The 23,079-nt window shown below is 38.8% G+C and overlaps 1 protein-coding gene across 2 annotated transcripts; it reads right to left on the bottom strand.

The window, feature by feature from the left end:
- Positions 1 to 7,981: 7,981 nt before the first annotated feature.
- On the bottom strand, positions 7,982 to 16,622 carry SPIC (Spi-C transcription factor). 2 transcript variants are annotated; one of them, XM_051784729.1, is made up of 6 exons: positions 16,547 to 16,622; positions 15,112 to 15,138; positions 14,391 to 14,484; positions 12,824 to 12,936; positions 11,843 to 11,951; positions 7,982 to 8,578 (listed from the first exon to the last, which is right to left on the bottom strand). In XM_051784729.1, the coding sequence occupies exons 2-6, from the start codon at positions 15,112 to 15,114 to the stop codon at positions 8,151 to 8,153; spliced, it is 747 nt and encodes a 248-aa protein (XP_051640689.1). In that variant the 5' UTR covers positions 15,115 to 15,138; positions 16,547 to 16,622; the 3' UTR covers positions 7,982 to 8,150. The 2 variants fall into 2 exon arrangements, with proteins under 2 accessions (XP_051640689.1, XP_051640688.1); XM_051784728.1 differs by lacking the exons at positions 15,112 to 15,138; positions 16,547 to 16,622 and having other exon boundaries at positions 14,391 to 14,496.
- Between the last annotated feature and the right edge of the window lie 6,457 nt (positions 16,623 to 23,079).

The raw sequence follows: 23,079 nt of genomic DNA on the forward strand, positions 1-23,079 counted from the left end.
TTTTTTCAGCTTCTTCTCAATAAATTCTTTCTTCACAACATTTTCAAGTCCAGACAACTGTTTATCAGACTTGATTGTGAGCCCAGGTAGCCAAATCCATGCTAGAGGGGAACATGCACTCAGGCCCCTGAAGCTCTGTAGCCAACCCAGCACTTTCCATTTCTAGCGTGCTTTTCACAGAATACAGCATAAAGTGACCAAGTGAAAACAGCAGTTTTCCTGCAGGACTGCTCTTAGTAAGAGTCTCAGACCTTTCAAGCTCTTTTGAGATGTTCAGTCCTGATTCTCATCTGGTTTGAATACTGTGGACTGTTAATGGACAATCAGATTCTCTGGATTTTGTCCCAGCATACCAAAATGCTGCCTAAATCCCATGCCTTAGTCTATGAAGACTGAGAGGCTTTGTAGACCTCAGAGGTCCAAAGTAAACCAGCTTCCTAAAACCAACCAAGAGGAAACCAAGAGCAGTAGCAGTTGAGTGAAAATGTGTCTGCCCTTGTAACTGCACTGGCCACAGACTTCCAGTGGCCAGAAACCATCTTGCTGTTGCCCTGTTTTTCCTTCATCCCTGTCTGCAAGTCAATAACCACTTGTAGTGGATGGGTTTACCTCCATTACAAAGCAAGTTGATGCTTGTACAGAAGGTGTGCTGCTTTTCCAACAACCCCTGCTTGAAAAGAGTGTTAGCCTCAACATTGCTGGATGCAGTCTGGAAACCTAAAATCAGAAAGGTTAAAAACTAGAAGGCAAACCAAATTATTCAAATATTATTGTTTTAAGCTGATCTCATTATTTTTAAGCCATCTCCTGTGCTTTCTGGTTCTCAGCATGACTAGAGAGGTTAGTCAAATCTGTAAAGAATTGTGTCTTCTAATTGTGACTGAATACTGCTCTAATGAGGCAGAAAATTCAGCCTATATCCTCAGACTACTACACACTGCTAGTACTCAAAAATAGATTTGCTGAGTTTTCATTTCCTCTGAAAGAAAATATTATATTGCTTCCCAGTACTCTGCTTGGAGACAGTACTGTAATGATTAGCTACATTCCACTTTAAATTATCATTAATATTCCCTATATGTAATTAAAGCCTCTAATTCTACCCAGAGATATCATGACAAACAACCAGCTGTCTGTCTTTTTATTTCGTTGTGCTTCTTGAACTCTTGGCTCAGGTTATGTGTTTCTGGAATGTCAAATAAGGAATTTACTTTTCCATCCATCAGTTTACGCTCTGCATGCAGTTTGATGGCATCTTGCTAATACAGCCCTATTGCACTGTAATTCACCTTATAATCCATTGTATCAACACTGACTGTTCAATGTGTAATTTCCTAACTAGGTGGCTGGTGCCTCTTAGGCGCTATGTTGCCTTGGGAGAGTGGTATTTTAAAATGTATGTCCAGGGTAAAAACTGCCTGCACAGAGGTTCCCAACTGTCAAAATTAGATATAACTTCCTTCACTAGAAAAAAGAAATACTCTGCTCAGGCAAAAAGGTGTCCGTAGGACAAGAGGAAATGGCCTCAAGTTGCTCCAGGAAATGTTTAGAATGGATATTAGGAAATATTTTTTCACTGAAAGGGTTGTCAAGCACTGGAACAGGCTGCCCGGGGAACTGGTTGAGTCACCATCTCTGGAGGTATTTAAAAGACATGTAGATGTGGTGCTTAGGGACCTGTGGTAGTGGTAGACTTGACAGTGCTGGGTTAAAGGTTGGACACAACGATCTTAGAGGTCTTTTCCAACCTAAACAATTCTATGATTCTATGATCCCACATTTCAAATCTGGTGTGTGCTGTTGAGTAATATGAAAAGCTTATGCTGCCTCCAGGTGTGCTGTATGTGTCAGCGGAGTACTGCTCACTTCGCTTTTGGACATTTTCAGTGCATGGACTGCATTTTGTTAATTATTTTACTTGTTTCTTTTCATATCTCAGAAAGAGCAGGAAACTGGGTCAGCACATGGTGGTCCTGACTGTTGGCTGCAGGTCAGGCTCATCTGCCACTGAGTCCCTGCACATCTGAAAGTACCTCATGTACACTGTGCTCTTCCTGCAGATACAACAGCGATAATGGTACTTTTACAGAGCCCTTTGAAACCTACCAGTGGAGGCTGAGGTGATGCAATAAAAGACAGGATGAGTCAGCCATATTATAAGATAGGCACTGTGTTGCTGGTGATGCACATTTGTAAACCAAGGGTGAGTCCATAGGGTACTGCTGCCAGTTTTTGCTCCAAATTATGCCACATGAAATTCACAGCAGGTAAGACAGATAGAAGTTGGGTGAAATAAGATCTAAAACTGTGAAAGATTTTGGCAGAGGTCCTTACACAGGTGGACAGTGACTGCCTGTGAAGTGCCACTTGCAGGAGGCCAGATGGTAACTCACAGGGAGCTCTGCTGGACTTAAAAAACCCAAGAAAACAATGCATTTTGGCAAACGCCCTCTGCTGTCACTATCAACAAGGGATTTCTCTACATAGTGCACTGACTGTGCAGTTTTCCAGGTCTTCTAAAATATATGTGAGCCCTTAATCACATTGTTTAATGGAATATTACTTCAAATATTTCAGTCTGAAATGCAGACTGAAAGCAGAATTTAAGACCATAATCGAAAAAAATATTTAAAAAACAAATTCTGTTTTATGATCCCAGACTGTCTCCAGTTTCTCAAGAAAATCAGTTCACGAAGACAGAAGCAGGCATACGCAATGTTGTTGCCCTCAGCTGAGGCAAGGATGTAGGAATCTGCTCCTGCAGTTTAAGACAGTCTGGGCTTGACCTTCTCCATAAAAGAAAGTTTGAAAACCAGGAAAGTAGGAAAATTTCCAAGGTCAATGAAACATAACCAGAAGATAGCCTGAGCACCCATACTGAGCTCCAGTGTCACCCTGTGAGTTCACCAGTGACTGTTTGTCACTGCAGTCAGTCGTCTATTAGGCAATTAACTGTATTTGTTTAGATGTGACAGAGAATGAAGGGGCAGTTCTCACTAATCAAAAAAAAGGAAGAACACATAGTTTTGTTTACATTTGGCACTCAGGATGCTTTTTAGGAAAGAATCCATGGGCCAGTTTCTTGTAAAAAAACCCTCACTACTGTTTGCAGTATTTTCCATCATTTTTATACTCACTAAGCAATGGACTAATGGTAAACCTATGTATGCACATCTGTGAGAGGATAGAAGATTTCAGCATGGAAATAGTGGGAATTGGTAACCCAGCGTTCTCCGGGAGACAGCATCCATCTGCACTTGGGATGGTAGGGCAGTCAGACCCATCTGCCACTTGAATGGCAGGTGTCTGACAAGGTGGAGGCAGATACTTGATGTGTACTCAAAGTGCTGCCAAAGGGAAAAGTTTCACTGGAGTCAAATTCAAATAGAACTAAATCAAATCAAATAATTTCTCAGCTGGAAGGTAAGAATCTCTTCTGCTTTTTGTCTACTGAACAGGACATACATAAGTATTGCACAGGACAGGAAAAATGGGGTAGATAAAATACATTACAAAGGTGCTCTAGTTCTGTCTCCTTCACAGAATCTGTAAGGCTGTTGATGTAATTCCTGCTCGCAAGAATCCTGAAGTCTAAATCTGAAAGATAAGCTTTATTTCTTCCTCATGCATTACCATCAACCATATCGGAGGCCACTGCGGTCATATTTATTTTGGAGAAGACGTTGAGCTCCAGATGTAAAACTGACAGTTGTTCAGGTAGTCAAGAGAGAATTGTGATCTGATGACATAAAGTGTCTGCTTTAATTTGTGGGTTTTGTATCATCATCTTGTCATGACACTTTCTCTCTCTGCCACAGCTGGAACTGGACAGGCAGTGTAACTTCAGTGACTTCAAAAGGCACAATGTTGTTTCTGCCACATCAGCAGCAGTGCTGTGCACGAAGATGAAAAATATTAAACATGGGGGGGGGGGGTGGAAAGGAAAAAAATAATAGGGACGTTGAGAGAAGAAATGGCCTGAAGGCCTGCAAGTGCCACAACCCCCCTGTGAAAAGCTGTCCACTGGTGCCATCTTGTGGGCCCAGAGCCACCACCCACTCCAAAGAGGCAAAGCTCACTCCGCCAAGGTGCAACCCCACCTCATGCCATCCTAGATGGTAGTACAGAGACCTTCCATTGGAGCACAGCTCTGGAGCTACAGCTAATATTTCCACGGTTCTTTACGTGAGGGTAGTGAAACACCAGTACAGTTTGCCCGTAGAGGTGGTGGCTGCCCCGTCCCTGGAAACATTCAGTGTCAGGTTGGACAGAGCTCTGAACAACCGGACCCAGTTGAAGATGTCCCTGCTCATTGCAGAGTGGTTGGATGAGATGGCATTTAAAGGTCATTCCAACCTAAACCATTCCATGATTCTATATAGAAGGCATGATATCATACCTGAGATCACTTGAGCAAACAAGTGCTGTGTGATGGGGAGAGGCATCAGGCCAGCACTTGCCTGGGACTCTCTGATCTTGTCTGCCATGTCTGAACAGAAACCAGACTGCAAAGCTGGTGCAAGAGATGAGCAAGGAGACTAATCACATGCCTAACTACACCCATGCAAGATGATTTCTGCAAACCCTTCAGAGGCTTCTGAAAGGCTCATGAGTGCCTGAAGCATCATGAGGCATAGTATTACAGAATCACAGAATTGTTTAGGTTGGAGAAGACCTCCAAGATCATTGTGTCTAACCGTTAACCCAGTACTAAACCATGTCCCTAAATGCCACATCTACGTGTATTTTGAATGCCTCCAGAGATGGTGACTCAGCCCCTTCCCTGGGCAGCCTGTTCCGGTGCTTAACAACCCTTTCAGTGAAGAAATAATTCCTAATATCGAATCTAAACCTGCTGTGGTGCAACTTGAGGCCATTTCCTCTTGTCCTAACACTTGGTACTTGACAGAAGAGACCAACCCCCCCCTTACTACAACCTCCTTTCAGATAGTTGTAGAGATCAGTGTCTCCCCTCAGCCTCCTTTCTCCAGAGTAAATATCCCTAGCTCCCTCAGCCATCCTTCATAAATATGTGCTACAGACCCTTCATTAGCTTTGTTGCCCTTCTCTGGACTCACCTCAGCACCTCAGTGTCTTTCCCATAGTGGGTAGGTACATGCAGGACTTCAGTGTGGGGCATCTTGCTCAGACTGCGGTATTGTTTAAAGCTGGGCACTGAGTGTGGGAGCTAGAAAGAGTATGGCTTCTTTCCCCACTTCTACACCCTTTCCTGGGTTCTTTTTAGGTGAGATGCAGCCTCTAGGTCAGAGGTGTGTTTGAAATATAGACAGATGGGTAGGCAGACATGCTGCTTTCTGGTCTGATTTGGCTGATTGATAAGAAAGGAGACAGGAGAGAGGCAAAGGAGAAGTCAACAATGGCAGCAATGGGCCAGTTATCACGGGTTATATAGATGGGATAAAGATGCTCTGTTGGGAGGGGTCTCTCATATTTCCCTTGGGTACTTGGCACCATCACACTTTGTGTCCAAGCCTGTGCAGATGGGAGGGATCAGAGATGCTACACAGAGGCTGAAAGTGGGAGGACAGGAAGGGACAGTGAGGTGCCCAAACACTGGGAATCAAAATGCCTTACAAGCACCCAGCTCACTTCTGTTTAGGTCTCCCCACACAGACTTGAATTTTCTAAGTGGAGTTACATGACAGGATCCTGCAAATACTGAGACTAGCAGGAGTCTAATTTCCTACCTTCAGTCTTGTGTCTTGTGGTACAGCTATGACTTTACCATGACTTTATTGCAGTACTGTACATCTTAGAAATGGGCACAATCTTGAGTTAAAGACATTGAGAAACAGCAAATCTACCACATCCCCTGGTGTATTGTTTCAGTGGTTAAATACCTGCACAGTTAAAAACAGCTACACCTTATTTCAGACCTCAGTAAGCCTAAGTCTGCGCTTGAGCTATTTGGCAACCTTGTGCTTTTGCTTATGATTTAACCTTCCTCTGCTAGATTCAAGTGTTGTTGACAGTCAAGGATCTTTTATGTTTGTAAGCTCAGTATTAGTGCATTGCACAGTTAAATATCCACAGAACTACAGTAGCAGCTTCTAAATCCTCACATTTGATTGGGGAGGCAAAAGTTGGGAGGCCATGTACCTTTCTTCAAAGAAATCGCTTTTTGATATTATTCATCTCCATGGTTAATTCCTGTGGCTGAAATCATTCTCCTTCTATCCACAGATACTGTGATTGCTTCATTTCTAGTCTGCCTGAATTTCCTTCAGTTCTTCTTCCCCCTTATGCTCTTCTCTTTCAGCTCTCTACTGTTCTCCCAGCTGCAACTATAACATCTCACCTGGTTACCAGTTTTACAGGAAGAAAATAGTAATGTTTATACCTAAGTTAAAAAGATAACAAATAGTCTGAATAAGTATTTATTTCCTTAACAAGTAGATGAATCTAAACATACTGATTAAGTTAGCTTTTTACACTGATTAAGTAAGCATTTTACACCAAGCAGGCTCTTATATACAAGAGTGTATGTTACCAGTGTGCAACAGGTGACAGATGGGAAGTAACTAAACTGTGCAGTTTCTTGGCAAATTTATGTACATTATGACAGTTGAAGGATTGTATTTACATATGTGCTCACATAGTGAAGGATCCTAACTGAAAGACCTCAGTCCTTTGTAAGAGCTAAACTTCCACTGCATTCAGTGCTACAGCAGGATTCAGATTCAGTTCTATAAGACCAGATGCATTCTTGTGTCTATTTTGTAGCAATGTTTATATTTTTATAAGACACTCCACTCAAAATGAAATATTACCAATGCAGTTATGACCTTATTTTGACAAATGTTTACTGACATAAAATCTCTTTTTAGTGCTATTTAACATGCTTCGTATTTCAAAGAGCAGACATCTTTCATCTTACCAAAGTAGTACCTCTAAACCTTCAAGCAGAGTGTGTTGCATTGTGTCTGCTACATAAAATTATATCCCTGTACAAGTAGGCAGGAGTCAGAGCAAGGCCAACTGTCAAAGCCATTGAATTTCATCAAACATATCAGGTCACCATTTATACCTCTCCACAGAAATTAATTTTGTCTTTATTAATATCCAGGCCTGCACTTATTTGAAGCAAAATGCAGAACTTGGAATCGAACACAGTTGAATGGAAATATCTTAGCACAACAGACAACTGATATGATGATACAAGTTGATCAGGTAACAGAAGTATGAGAAAAAGTAGATTTATAGGTATTCTCCTGGAATAAGTGGCCACTACTCTATTTTTACCTAACTGTAGTTCTTCTTCCCCATGAAGAGACTGTAAAATCTCTGAGCCTTTCAGCTACATTCCCATGTAAGAAGAGAGCTGGAGAAGTGAAATTGTATCTATATGTATAAAGTTATAACTCCTAAAATACATGACAAAGCTATGTTTGTTAGGTGAGTACAGAACTGCTGGTTAAAAGTGGAGCTTCTCATATTAGTGGGGGAAGAACTGTAAATAACTTCATGAAAAGCACAATCCTTTACTAACTCTCCCAACGAATCCACTGCCAACAGTGAAATGTGCATCTGGCAATCCTAGTACTACATCAAGATCTGTGTTAAAATGTGTTAATTTAAGTGATTATGGATTAAAAACTTAGTCAACAGGTGCACCCTCATGCTGACTCTACCGTTCAGCCAGGCATTCACTCAGAAAATGTCTTTTAAGAACATTGATGAAAAAAGCAGACAGTGGCTTCATGCAGTTGATAAACCTCTTCCTTTTCTAGTTTAGGGAGTGCAGCAACTATGGCAAAACATCACCTAAATTCTGATTGGAAGTATGCATAAAACTTCTGATGAGTGTTTTCAGGATGAGATCTTTGGTGTCCACTAACAGACAAAAGCCTTGATCCTAATCTTGGATATACCATCTTGAAACTACAGTAATTCCTTTGATTAATGTCATAGAGAATAGAGTGTGTCCCGCAGCTGCTGGTTTTCTTCAACATTCAATGACTGTATATCATTAACTTCAAAAGGAACAAAACTAGGCAAACATAATTTTTTAAATCCTCCTCTTCATGTATCATGTATGATATCTTAAAGGAAAAGCTATGTAAAGAGAAGAGTTTCTGTGCTGGAAAGTATTGCTGGATAACAAAGACCTGTTTATGTGAAGGATAAGTCTAGCTGTTAGAATGCTGCAATGCATAACCATTGTTGTACATGTAATTATTGTAACTGGTCCAGTCATCTGCATACTGATATTCTTGATTAGACTGAATGTAGGGGTGATAAACTGTTTCTTTTCCTAAGAAATAAGATGGAGCAAGTCTCTTTAGAACAACAGCACTGAACTGGTATGTCAGCTTCCTACGAATTTTAATTATTTCACCTGTTCTTCCATAATTCCTCAGTGCTCTGGCCATCTTCTGATATGTCATGATCTTGCGGTTTCCCTTTCTTTCTCCCCACAGTTCTGCAAGTTTCTCCTTGTTTTTGGAGACAAACTGGAAGACACCATTTGGCTTATCCACCCACTGGATGCAGTTTGCCATAGCTGGATCATACAGAGACTCATGGAGGTATTCGAACAGTCGAAGTTTTTTTCTACCTATAAAGAAATCAAGTACAAAAGGTCAGAACAGAACTCATGCTTGTTTTAAAGGATGAGCAGTTGTCTTTTTCCTGGAAAGGATCTTACAGGCAAAAGCATAGCTTAACCTATTACCCTGTCCCAAATTAAAAGATCAGTATAAACTATTCAATGGAAGACCAGTGAAACCAAATGGGATAATTATTCTGAAACATGTGGTGACAGAAAGGGATTTGGTCATTAGAGTTTCAAGAGCAGGTTATTTGGGGATCATGACAAATATCTGGTGACTTCACTGTATCATAGGTCTCAGAAGCCACTTTCAGCAGTCTTCAGACACATGCTGTGCAGATGCACGGTGAAGGAACACACGTTAGGAAATTACAGCCTCAGACAGGGTGGGAAAGAGGTTCTGGAGAGCCAATCAGAATGTTTTTGAATAAATGGTTTCCCTGTTTATTCAAAACTCCAAGATTTTGAGATGGCTTAGTTTTGTCAGGTTTGGTTCAGGAATGTTTTGGAGATGCAAGGTAGTCCTTGATATAAGGGTGAGCAGGAAAATCAGGCTAGTTTTTAAGCAGAAACCTCATGTAGTCAAAAAGGAGCTAGACCTTCTGGTACTCTGTATTTTTTTTTAAATCTGCAGAAATGTCAACTTGCATTCCCATGCAGGATAAAGTAAGCTTAGTAACTAAGTTTTTCTCTCCACAGGCTCAGTTTTCAAACTTAAGTTTACTAGTGAGGCTTATTTAGTTTCAGTTAGATCTTGTGGATCCTCCTCTCTGAAGTATTTCTAGTTCCTTTCACAAAGCCAAGGGTGATCAAGAAGCTGCCATAAGGAGGAAGAATTTAAGATTATGAGACAAAGAGGAACATTTTGCAGAAAGGAGAATCTATGTAGAAGGACATCTTCCACTTTAACTGAAGTGCAAACAAGCAGCTGCACCTAGAGTTCATAAAGTCTTGTCTTGTGTGGCTATTTTAAACTAGGAACAGGGGAAAAGTAACAGTTGCTAAGGAACACTGAGGTCAAAGACATCTGTCAGGGATGACAGTAATTCTGTATCTGGTGATAAGGAAAGAGGGGAGAAGTAACAGTCGGACTGGGAAGAAGAGAAGCCTGAAATCAGAGGTACTTTCCAAAAAATTAATAAAGTTTCATTATCTAAATAAAAATTGGCCTGTGACTGGAAGTACATATGCTACTAGAAATACATACAATATTATTGAGAGAAGAAGTTTAAAAGCTTGGTCACAGTAGGCAATTTTTAGTAGGTGAGCTCCTTAAGTTCTCTCTAACTTTAGTTATCCTATAAACCTAGGGTAGAACAAATAAGATCAGAGGAAAATCCACATACTACTGGGGACTGGATTTCTGTGTGAAAAGGATAGCATAGCCATATCTACCGCAGCATCTGATTTCATGCTCTCTGCCCTCTTAAGTTCAGCTGTCATTTCTGCCCAAGCTTTCATTTCTAGACACATTGCCTCTAGTTGATGTCTTGGTTGGAGAGGGTAAGAGTTTGAGCTGGGGTTAGTTTACAGACCTGTGTTCTGCACCTCATTGCATAAGCTAGCACTGTTTAGTACCAGGCCCTAAACATCAGCCTGGGTTAGCAGGGGAGTGCCTGCAGGTTTCTTATGTGATGACTGGAGAGAAGCAGGTTCCTCCAGAAGGTGTTTCAGAGCATCTGCATTAAATTTCTGTGCTAAATTGTCCTGAAGCAGCCTAATTCTCTTGGGGAGAATGTGACTAATTCAAACACATTTCTGAAGTACCTCCCTTGAATGCCTCCACTCACTGAGCTTTATTTCAGATCATGGAATGGTCTTGATGTGCATGAATAAGAGTGTTTTCAGAAGAAACCTAACTCAAAAGGTATGCTTTCCAGAAGCATATCTAAGTCAGTGCAGCTTTTAGAACTTATGGCTAGCCTGGAAATTGCCCTAAATAAACCTTTGTGAAACACTTTAAACACAGGATTTGGGCCCTTGGTACCGACTCTTTCATCTACAGATCTATTCCTAGAGGGCCACACTACTTGCTAGCGTACAGAAAACTTCTCATGTGTCAATAAGAAACTAAGAGGACTACATTTATTTAGGTATAGTGGAAATAGTCCCCTAAATCACAGTTTCTGGCAGGAATATCACCATGGACACAAGGAAACCCATAAGAGGACACAAAATAACCCCATAAGAATAGTCAGTTACTTTAATAATTTCTGCAGTATTGCCTTCTGGGAAAGATTGGCAACAGAAATAAGAAAAGAAATAGGAGCTAGGAAATTAAGTTTAACACAGCAGTAACAACTGAAGGTGAAATCAGATATTGACATGCAAAATTCCCCAGTGCAACAGTGGGTAGGACCTAGAAAAGCAAAATTTCTGGATTGAAATGTTCTCATTTGCAATGGTGAATTTCAGATACCTGAAGCACAGAGCTTAAAAAAAGAGGCTTGTCTTCCCATTGTCCCAAAGAGTCTGTGGTAGTAACAGTAGTAGTAGTAGTAGTAGCTATTAAGCAACAGAGACCACAGTGTTCGGCATCAATGGGAAGAGACAATACCAAAAACCGACACTCTGTGGTTAGTGTTGAGAGAAGGGGATTTCAAAAATCGGCAAAACCAGGAAGCTACTCAAAAGTAGGTGCAACAGTAGAAATCTCATCTGGCAGTCATAGAAAGGATGCTGTGTCCCACAAAAAAAAAAAAAAAAAAAAAAAAAAAGGAAAGAAAGAAAGTAACAACTAATGTCACCCAACACATTCTTTGTAAAATAGGTATCCACAGATAGCCATTTAAGTAAAGTCAACCGAAAAGAGCAGAAAAATAGTTATAAAAATGCACACTGGAAGAGACAAAAGCTAAAAGGTAGTTTGGAAAGCAAAAAAAAAGCAGTTATAAGTCAGGTGCAAAAATATTCATGTATGTAAAAAACTTCCAAGAAAATCACTGCTTGTTGAATCACATGAAATAAAATAAGTTGTGTAAGTTCATAACAATGTTATTGATAGATAGATTTATTTTTCTGCATCAGACTTCATCCCAGATGATTTGGAGTGAAAAAATCCCTGGTTTGTTTTTCCAGGTACTAAACAAAGACAGAATAAGTTAATAATAGATTTATCAAATCTTATAAGATTTAGCAGGTGGGAACTATGAATGTTAATTTATCTTTTCCTATTGAAAGTGAAAGAAAAAATTAAGAAAAGGAGAAAGCATGATTTGCCAACAGATTTTTGAAGTAGCATAATGTTCAAGATATTAGCTTTTTACAGACCTTTCCCTGGTTTTGGCTGGCCACCAGCAGCGTGCATCACTTGACTTTCTGGAGTATTCTGCAGTGTATGGTAGACAGTCTCATCTGCATAAAAATCCGCTGCACTGTTCTTCAAGAATTAAGGCAACAAAAGGTTACTAATAGAGTACATTCTCAAAAGAAATGCCTGAAGCCTTCAAAATGCAACCTCTCATCACCTCATCCACAGAAGAATTTTCTCAGCCAGGAAGGCAGGTTTACCAGTAAAAAGCAGCACTAATTTATGTCCAAGGGCAAGATCTGCCCATCAGAGGAGAAACTAAAAAGGAAAACAGCTCCACTCTGAACCTTTAACCCTTCTACTGGAAGCAGAGGAGGAACAGTTTCCAGCGTTATTAAAAGACAAGGGCCACCTGGACAGTGTCCCCTACAGACTGTAGTTCCTGTGCCATGTTGTCGCTAATCTGCTGGTTGAAAATGGGCTTTTGTGGAATCTATTATTTCCCCTGCATTTTCCATCACTCCTGGAGGCCATACTCCCAGTGTTTTTAAAAATGAATATGGACTCTATTGGCTGAAGCTGAGCTCAGAGTCCTGATAATCATGGTCTTCCCAGAACTTTTAAAGTAAACAGCTGTTGGAGAAATCAAAGTTGTGGTATTTTTTCAGAGTGGCAGAAGATATGTTGAGGTTGGAATTTGTTGTTCTCTGCCTGTTCCCAGGTAACACTAAGAAGCCCTTTTCCCTGTCATAGTGGAAGGTTTGTTTGTTAGTTGTCATGTGACGTGATGAACCACAGAAGAGCACCAGAGGCAAAGATGACTCCTAAAAATATACTATTAATCATGTTTTTCAAACATTTCCCAGGGAAGTTTCATCTGAATCATGCCTGACTAGATAAAATTCCTGTTAGTGTTAGCATAAAGATTTGTTTCAGGAATCACAAATGAGCAACCAATATTCCAGTTATATCTGACTATTATTGGTAATGAGTTCACTTACAATCACATTCCTCCAGCTATACCCTTGTTCCTCCGTAGATGGTGCCACACAGTAACCGGGACTTGCTCGGAGGTGGTGGTGATGGTTGATCACAGTAAGGCAATTTTTATAAGCTGATAATTAGGAGGAGAGAGCAAAAATCAAGTGAGTAAAAGGGAAAGAAGAAGGGGAAAAGCAGTTTTTTAAAAATAAAATGTCAGATATTTTATAGCATCATGAAATAGTTTGTTTATTACAAAACAGAGGGCAAACAGATCACCAAACATAATGAATTGTATAATTAGAGACTTATAATACATGTAAAAAGGAAAAGGGACTGTCATGCAGTTCTGCAGACCATCAGGACTATGCAAGTCAGAGTTTCCAATCATGACTGAAGTAAAGCAGCATCAGAGCGTCTGCAGTGCCTGAAAGAATGACACGGAAGGAACCTCAGCACTTAGGATGTTTAAAAGAAGCAGAGGAGAACACTGGACTAAATTAACTTGGAAAAAGTTACACTCTGCAGGTGGTCAAAAGAAGATTTTGGAGGGGATGAGTACATCAATTGCAAGTGGAAATGTGGGTGCAGCTGCAGGACAATACCTCTCTCCAATGGCCCTAACAATAGACACAGGTAAGAATATTGCAAGTAATTATATATAGTGAGCCCTTCAACATGTATAAATTACCAGGGCAGTGGAGCCAAAAATTTGTTAGCAACAGCTGAAGATACAGACCTATCAGTCTTCTTTACATTTCAGTTTATAATAGATAAAGGTAAATAAACTTCCTTGTATGAAATGCATTTCACACAAAAGAGAGTAGATATTTTGTTACGGACTTAGAGAGTTTGTGATGCAGCCTCCTATTTTCCTTTCTTTCAGTTTCTGTTTATAATGTGAAAACATCAAACACAGATTTTAAATTTTATAGTAATTTAACTGCCAAAACCTTGCCAGAACTGGAACAATTTACAGCTTTGTTGCACTTTAAATTTTCTAAGGTGTAAAACTCTTGAAGCCAAGGAAAATAATGTTCTATTAATTATCCAGACTCAACCTATCATTCCTGAATAAAAATATTTAAAATTTATATATTAATGTGAAAAAAGTTAAATGTGGAAATTAATTAATTTCACTTGCTGGTGGGTTTTTTTGTTTTGGTTTGGTTTTGGTTGTTGGTTTTTTTTCATTGGAGTTCATTGTTACATGAGTTTATTTATAGCATAGCAGAAGGGCATTTTTAAGTTAAAGCATCAAAACTGGAAAAGTCTGTTGCATTATGGTCGTGTATCCTCTGATTATAGGAAATCTGAGCTCAATGCACCTGGGCTAGTACTAGGGGACAGGTAGAGAGGGCTAGTCCAACAGTTTCCCTGTGCTGTGACCTGGAAGATACCACATAGGGCAGTACTAATAGAGGTGTGGAAACCCTCCAAATATTCTTCCTCCTTTTCATCCTCCCAGAGCATCCCTCTGCTATCCATCAATCCACTCAAAATTACTCTCCTACCTATATGTTTTAATAGCTACTTTCCTGTAAAAATAGGAAGTGGTAAATGAAGTGGAATAAGGGTCTTTTTTACCTGGTGAATATTGCATTTCTCTATCAGAGTGCTGCTGCAGTACTTCTAATGCATCTTCAAAAGCCTGGCCCAGGACATCTTGGTCAGGAAAACTCTGCAAGAACATTTTTCTATTCAGGAACCAGAAAAGACCAGGCTGGTTCTTTCAGCATTGTCAGTCAGCAAATCCCAAACAAATACAGTTCTTGTATAGAATACACATCCTCCTGGAACAGGCATTTTGCAGGCACCGAGTAATTATCATAATTTTTTACTATTATGAGAAAGTTCTCACTCCTTCAGAAGCCTGTTTGAGGTCAGTGGGACAATTCACATGGGTAACATTACTCACTTGGTCAAATGTTTCAAGGTTCATTTCCTTAATTTGTAACAGAAGTTTACATATAGGGCGTTAATACTGCTTGAGAGTTTTATGGTCTGTAATACAGAATTATATGTATCAATTGTCTAACATGATCTATTAAGCCAAAGTTATCACTCAATATCATAGACATGACAAAAATTATTATGTATAATTTCTGAAGCAGTTATATAGAGAAAATGCTACACTATGCCAGTACAGGAAACCAAGTGTGGATTTTCACAAAATGGTTTATTATAATTTTACAATGCCTTGTTCTAAAAAGCTAAAAAATCCTGCCATATTTGAGTTTGACTAAGAGTCTACTGTAGTATTGGAAACACTCAATAATGAAAAAGAATAAAAGTAATGTAGACTTACCATTATTTAGATATCAAAACTTGAATCCTGTTGAAAATAAACAATATTTTTAAATGGTATGTTTCAAAACAAAAAATAATCCTCTGAATATAAATAAAACCAACTAAATGAAACAACTCAGTACTATTTCCAATTAAGAGGTAAAATATTTTTAATAAAACAGATTAAAGGGATTTATTTTTAGAAGGTAGCATTTAAATTAAATTAAATGCTTGTGACATTGTATTTTGATTTTTTAAATTTAAGAGTAGTTTTTGCAACTAATCTTCCAGTTTCATCAAAACTGTAACTTTTTAATTATTATCCACATCAATTTAAATACATTTTTTAAAGACATTATGAAGTGAAAATGTGTTGTTTTTGACATTGAGTCTTACTTATCATAACTACTAATTTCCCAAAGAAAATACTAATCTGCACTAAATGCAACTGTTTAAGTTCCTTTGGTTCACAGCCAGTTGAAATAAACTTAGGTTTTTTTCTAATGCAGACTAGCACATGACTGTATTTGAACATACATAAACACTCAGACTAATTGTGAGTTCCAGAAGCAAATTTGATTGTTTAATAAACAGTGTCAATAAACACATTTTCAGCCAGTTTAACATGGATTATACTTTATATACAACATTACCCAGAAACATATCCCTAGTACCTTTTTTTTAATTTATATTTGTTACAGAAAACAAGAATCAGGTTTTGTTGCTTTGCAGATTTTTTCCCCTGTTATAATTTACATTATTTTTTCAAAATTGTAAATATAATAATCAATATATCAGTATTTTACTCATTAAATATTTGATTATTTTGTGTTATGTTTTAAAATACAAATGAGAGACAGGATATATAAATATTACTAAGGAAGAATTTTATCCAAGACTAATCATGAATGTTCTAATGTGGCAATAATCCCTCAAGTATGTTACAGTGCACTGTTGAAATTTGCAAGTTTTTTTTAAATCTTGACAACACCAAACATATATGGTGAAATCCTGGTGATTCAGTAAATTGATCTCACTGACATTGATGGGATTTTTTCTCTTTTGCTTCAGCACAGCAAGTATTTCAACGAACTGATATAATTTCATTCTGAAACCAAAATGGGCCACATTAATCATTTAGCTGCCATGATGGCCACAGCTTCTTGGGCTATAGGGCTGTAGAAATTAAAGACAGGAATCTCCTTTGTAAAGACCTTCCTCATAATCTTAATTCACTTTCCTTAAATTCATTTTGTCTAACTCAGATTCCAAACCAATACCTGGTAAACCTTGACAGAACATCTACAGTCACTGTCAAGGCTTTTCAAAACCTAAAATGCACAAATATTGGCCAGGTACTGTTGAATGGGCATACCATTTACACCACTGAATTCATACCAAAAAAGAAAAAAGTTCCATCCTAAGTAAGCTTAAAAAAAATTCTGAACACTTACCTAGAATTTCAGCTCCACACACAAGACAAGAATCTGTCTGGTTTCATAAATAAATGAAAGACTGAGTTCCCACAGCAATGAGCTGGCAAAGGGGCTGCATTAAATAGCTGATTTTAGGGAAGTGTTTTGGCTAGGGATTTTTTTGAGAGTATAGGTATAGTAAACTGCTATCTTGGCCCTTCATTTGCTCCAAAGATTTATATCAATGATTCATACTGATAGAAACAAAACTAAATGTTTTAACTATGGTCCAAAACATGGAGGTTTTAAGCACTGGGAGAAATTTCTTTTGGCTATGGCACCTCCTAACAAATCTATCTCTGATATGGTAGTATGGTGAATCCAGGGCAAAAACCTACATCCCTCGTCTGTCCCACACAGACTGCCGTGGACTTAGAGGTTTTATTGGAACGTCCTTGTTGGCTCAAACTAGACCTCAAAATAAGAGTTTGAAGGAGCTTCAGAATTCTTATTCAAAGCTCATGTTTGTAGCCCAAGTCCAGATCTAAAGCATTGGCTAAAGCATTCAGCACAGATTAGACAAGCTGTAGTCACTGATTTGCCAAACACTTTCTGAGCAGCTCTAAGACATGATGTTGCATCCTACAGAAAGAGAACTCTGTGTTTTTCAGTACAAAACTTCTTATTGCTGATATAATCTAATATGTGCCATAGCTCTTTCCAGTCAAGTCTTTCAGAGGCACATTTTGCAAAATTTCCTCAGCATTTGCCATTAGCTGCTGTAAAACAGTAATTATCTCTTACATTATTTATCTATACTCCCTCAACAAAGAACCTAGTCAAGAACTAGCCTGGTTATGAAAACTCATTGAAAACAATTTGAAGCCAACAGCCAAACATTTCTGCTGTTTTCAGATGCAAGCTGCCTTTTCAAAGCTTGCACCACAAAGTTTCAGAATATCTTTGTGTGTGGGTGTGAAATACATTGATACATTTTCTTTTTCTTTTGGATTTCAAGTTCTATTTTGCACCACTTCTCATGTGTGACTTGGGCTTATAAAGGAAAATTAATTGGCCACTGTAATTTTAAAATATCGAATTGTGACTCAGTACTGGATTTCAGGCCAAAATACAATTACACAATTAACTTCCTTTCCACATATAGTTAACTTTCGTCTGCAACATGGAAAACCACAAATTTCATGGTTCAGTTCTTTCTTGAAGTAGAAATATGTATTGGATTTAAAATTATGAATGAGCTTCAAGATTCCTCCTGGGTTCCTTTCTGATAAATTATGTCCAAATAGGCCCTCTGATGATACAATCTGACCTGCCTACTCCTACATCTCTACCTGAAGCTGGGCAGTGAATGTCCTGGTCTCCTGTGCTCCTCACTCATCCTGGTCATGAAACTGCAGGAGTGGCCCCAGTGGAGGAGGGAAGCTCTGCAATGGACCCACCACGTGCCAAAGTGGAGCACAAAAGCCACAAGTGAGTGGCCTCTGTGAAAACACACTGAAGAAAGGGTAGAAAGTGCCAAATGGGAAGAGACAAACCTGTGAGGGAACATGAGAGGGGACATGAGAGGGGACAAGGAGGGAACAAGAGAACCAGGTGATAGAGATAGAAACAAGGGAATGGGGGGATAACAAAGTCAGAGGAGTTGGAGGTGCTCCATAACTGAGCAGCCACAACCCCAGAGAGACTGTAGCCCACAGAGGGACCACATCAGTGTAGAGAAAATTAGCAAGAAGGAAGCAACAGTGGAACAAAGGGTGAGAAACAAGGAAAGGCAGAGAGAAACCACCACATCTTGACCCCAAACCCCTGTACCACTCATTGCCTCACCAAAGGAACTGGGTATAACCTGTGGAGATAACAAGAGGGGAGGAGATGTGTCTGGAGTTCAGTTGAGCCTGGGAAAGGGGAAGGAAAGATGTTTTAATGTTTGTCTTCTTCACTTCCCAATACCTGAATCAGCAAACAAATATACTATAACGATAAGTTAAGTTAAATTCCCAAACTGCGTGAGCAGCTGTGTGTGTTTGTGGCTGCTGGCTGGGTGTTGTAAAAGAGAGTGAAGGTCAAGAGATGAAAACTAATGGTTTTAACACCAATAAAATTGTCCATCTTCCTAAATCAAACTGCTTGATCAGAGAGTTCTCATTTCAGATGAGGGGCTACAACATCAGGCATGTCTGCAAAAGTTTGTTTTCAGAGGAAATGGGAAGGTGCCATACACAGCACAAACACACAACAGAGAAACAAGAACAAATGCTGTCTCATAGGGCAGTTTTAAACTCTATGGCCTGTTTGTACATTGAATCTTTGGCCACCACAAGCTCAGAGCAAGGGCTCAGCCTACCTCCCTGAGAAGCCTGTAAGGGTTCAGAAGAGGTAGAGTAAGGTGCAACTGAGGATTGAGTGACAGCAAACATTGACTTCTCACTTTTCAGTAAATCCCAGTACAGTCAAGGCTGGCAGCACGATGACCTCTACTGAGAAATACTATTACAGAACAAATCCTGCTTTGATATTTTCATTGGATGGGAAGATGGATTCCAGATACAAGCCTGAGAAAGAGAACTTACTCTTCACATTTAAATGTCTCAAACAATTGATGTGCTTGATAACAAAATTTTAGTATCAGTTAGAAACCACAACATCAAGCTCTTCTCCTTCCTCCATGTTTTAAAAATAAACTTCAAACAGAATGTTGTTTAAGTTTCAGAATTTACTTCCATCCTTGCTTGGCACTAAAAGCTAGCTCACAGTGATGGTAAAGTGATGGCATTTTCACCTCTGAATAAACCCTAGAACTAAATAATGTATTACAGCACTTGTCAGAGAGTTTTAGAAAGCATAAAGACTCTTGTATGAGGCATTGTTCAAATGTAGAATAAAAACCAGTCTCTCTTTTCCTAAAGGACTATCAAACTTGAAATGGCAAGTTTTCTCACCAGGCATTTGTAGATTTCTCAGGTTCTTTTGAATGTCCAGCAATTTGTAATCACCCAAATAGCACAAATAGACCCCTCACAATAGAAGGTAATTCATTAAAAAAAAAAAAAAAAGGTCTCATTGTAGAAATTATTCTGTCATGAGGAGTCATTTACCCACACATAACAGACTGGTTACCAGGTCAAGAATCTCCAGAAATCAGAAATTGATGAATGAGACAGCCACAGAGAGCTTCTGTGTTTATATACTACTTCTGGCCCTTGTCAGATGCCTTTACCACTCCTCATCTGGCCATGCAGCTCTGTAATAATCTTTGTCATGAATCCTCATGGGTGTAGATTAACAGTAATTACACAACTGCAGATGCTTTCCCCCTGAAAGTGGAAAGGTTGAGAGGTCACTTGCCTGAGCTCACCTTCTGAGTTTAACCATGTTGACCAGCGAACTTTCAAATCTCTGCCATTATTCTGTTTCTGGTCTGCTGCCTTCAACGTTCAAAGGAAACTGGAAAGTTTCTTGCAGCAGTTGTGCAGTCTTTTCTCTATGCAAGAAGAACAGAGATCAACACATGGCGATCTCTCTTTTACATGCAGTGTGCAGTGGTAATCCAGGCATGAGTGTCTCACAGTGAATCAGTCTGTAGACTGAACTTCAAACCAGTGGGCTCAGAAAATCCCTGAATTCACATTCCCAGTCCCAGAATATAAAGAAAACTCTCCTTAAAAAAGCCCCCAAACAATCAAACTGAACCACCAAACAAACACAAAAAGGAAATAAATGCAGATTAGTACTAGCCTAAGTATTATTACCATGATTTTGGTCAGATAATTTAGTGTAGAATATATAAAAAAAACTCCAATTATGGCATCATATAATATAAGCAAATCAGATTATGAAACTGGGTCTAACGATTCCATTTGTGTTGGAAGAGTTTAGTCTGTACATTTCAACAAACATGGTCATTTATTCAAATACCAGAAAATGAGAACCATAAGCTCAAATGCTTCACTTGCCTTACAAATGATTCTACAAATGGCAAACTCTGCAATGCAAAATACAGACTTTTATTATAATTGGTGGAGTTATAGTATCAGTTCCTTAGCTGGTGGAAATTGGTATAGAGCCGCCAAAGCCAAAGGATCAGTGATTTCTACAAACAGAGGTTCTGGCTCATAACTGACACCAGTATTATTTTCACTATAGTAAGAGGAAACTTACTGTGCCAGCACTAATGTTACACATTCTTCCCTGAATTCCTGATTTGCTTTAATTCTTTGTCTACCTTATAAAACATTACAGTTGGTTACCAGAAAGAGCGGTATTTTTTCATTTTAATTCTTGTGAGAGCTCTTTATAATTATTTACAGAGCATCCTTTTTTTAAAAGAGCTTTGTCCAACCATTATGTACAAGTACATCTTATGTATGAAGCGTTTTATCTTAAGACAGAAAAAAAGATCTTGAAAAGGTTTTACAAATTGAATTTTAAGCCTAAAATGAGAGATTATCTCAATCAGACTCATTTTCTTACTTCTAAATATGAAACATTTGCATATCACATTGAGAATTCCATCTCAATATGGAATTCAATGAAGATCATAAGTTATGATCCAACCTTAAGATTTATTTATTTGGCTAACAGTACATCTGTAATATGTTTTACTTAGAGTCATTGAATAATTACAGTCATAAAATTAGATATTTTGATAAATCATTGCAGAGGTTAGGTCTAAGCATGGAATTGCCTCTTCTAGGGCCTAAAAAGAGAAGTGCAGCATGAAGGCTGAAGTTGCATGAGTAGGCAGATCAGCTCTTCAATGGAAAACCCACATCCAAAGCCCCAACTTTATAACTAGACCCAGTATATTGGTCCAGTTGCTCATGTCAGCAAGGCTTCTTGGGAAGCTTCTTCTTTGGCTCCATATAACCAAAGGAAGTGAATTTCTGCTGGGAAGCCCCGTTGAGATAGAAAACCAGAAACCACAACAGAAGCACAAGGAACTAATAACAAAAAGTGCATTGGAAAGAAACCAAAAACCACCCCTAAAAGAAGACTCTAAAATGAAATATGTAATAATTATTTTGATTAATTTACAGGTAAAATGAGTACTCTCTCAAATATTAGGATAAATAAAACACAAAATCAATAATATTTCATAGGAAAAATTTCAGATCAAGACAGGAATAATATGAGAGTATTTCATAAAAGTAGCAATGGACAAAGGAAAGAATTCTATGCTACATCTTGTTCTCACCAACGATGAGCAGCTGGTGGAAATGTGAAACTCAAAGATGAAGAATGGATCAAGGGTAAAAATGAAAGTTCTTTACTGAAAGAGAAAACATATAGAAAGAAGAACACAGTATTTTAATAACTCTTAATGGTGAAACTGGGGAAGCCAAATATGAACTAACAATTTTCCAAGTAACTGATCTATTTGTGGAAGAAACATGCTTTCAGATTCAAGGGGCATTTAGATCATACAGGACTAATTCAATACTCCATTTCAAATCCATTCCTCCTAAATCATAAAGCTGAGAGTTGAAATACGTCAAAACTAGGTGACAGTCTTTTGAACTCTAAAGAATGGATGGAAGAAGTTGTGTCTCTTTTTGGAAAAGCTGGAAAAACAGACACATAATAAATAGCTGCTGTAGCATCTGCAACCATGTTACAACTTAGAAACTCTGCCTTTCCAGGGCACAGTCTTATGGCCAGGAGACGCACCAGGTCAATACAAAGTGGAGTTTACAATTTAGGTACTGAAACATATATGCTTTAGTGTCTCCAGAACTCAAAACTTTACTTTTCTCAGAAGCCCCTGGAGGCCGTTTTGTATTTCAAAATCAAATCAGAAGCCAGAGCACCATGCAGGAAGTAGAAGCACTTTACCTAGCTAGTAAGAAACAAGCTGAGATCCCAGCCCCTTCTTTTGTTTCAAAACCCTGCTGGGGAGCAAGGCAGTGGTGTGTATGACAGCTGAGTTATTGCAGTGCTGCCCTGGGCAGTAGTAATGTGGGTTCAGTTGCCTCCACAGTTTCAGGAATTTAACCCCTTGTTCTGCACCATTCAGCAGAAGGCCCTGAACAACAGACCTGTGTGTTAAATCCAGGCTATGGCACATCTTCACCCGGTGATCAGTTGCACAGAGACCTTCTTGTGGCTAACAGATTGCTTTCATTAATGTCTTATTCTAACATGCATATGAAAAAAGTAGAACAATCACTAATAGCTATTATCAAGTCTCAGAATATATCGACTTTAAAGGACCTGCGTCGAGGTTTTGGACACAACAATGATAGTTATGACAAAACAGAGGTAATTAGAAAAAAAAATATTGGACAGACATTTAAAGAGAAAGGAAAAGAATGTCTTAGAAACTCTGTAGCAGATTAAAAGAAACCTACAATTTAAAGACCTGTAGGAGACATACAGAAGCGAACAGTATCCAAGTAGGGGAGTTCTAACATATTTAAGACAAGGAACATACCAGGTTCAGTCAGACAGACCACATAAGCATCTCTTGAAGCACTGCATCAGAAGTTGTTAAACAGGAAGAAAAATTAACATCTATAGACTCCAAATGATCTTTAAATCCAGTGTAAATTACC

This window comes from Manacus candei, unplaced genomic scaffold (genome assembly GCF_025592945.1).
Source record: "Manacus candei isolate 608988 ecotype Guabito, Panama unplaced genomic scaffold, ASM2559294v1 h1tg000018l, whole genome shotgun sequence".
Taxonomy (NCBI): domain Eukaryota; kingdom Metazoa; phylum Chordata; class Aves; order Passeriformes; family Pipridae; genus Manacus; species Manacus candei.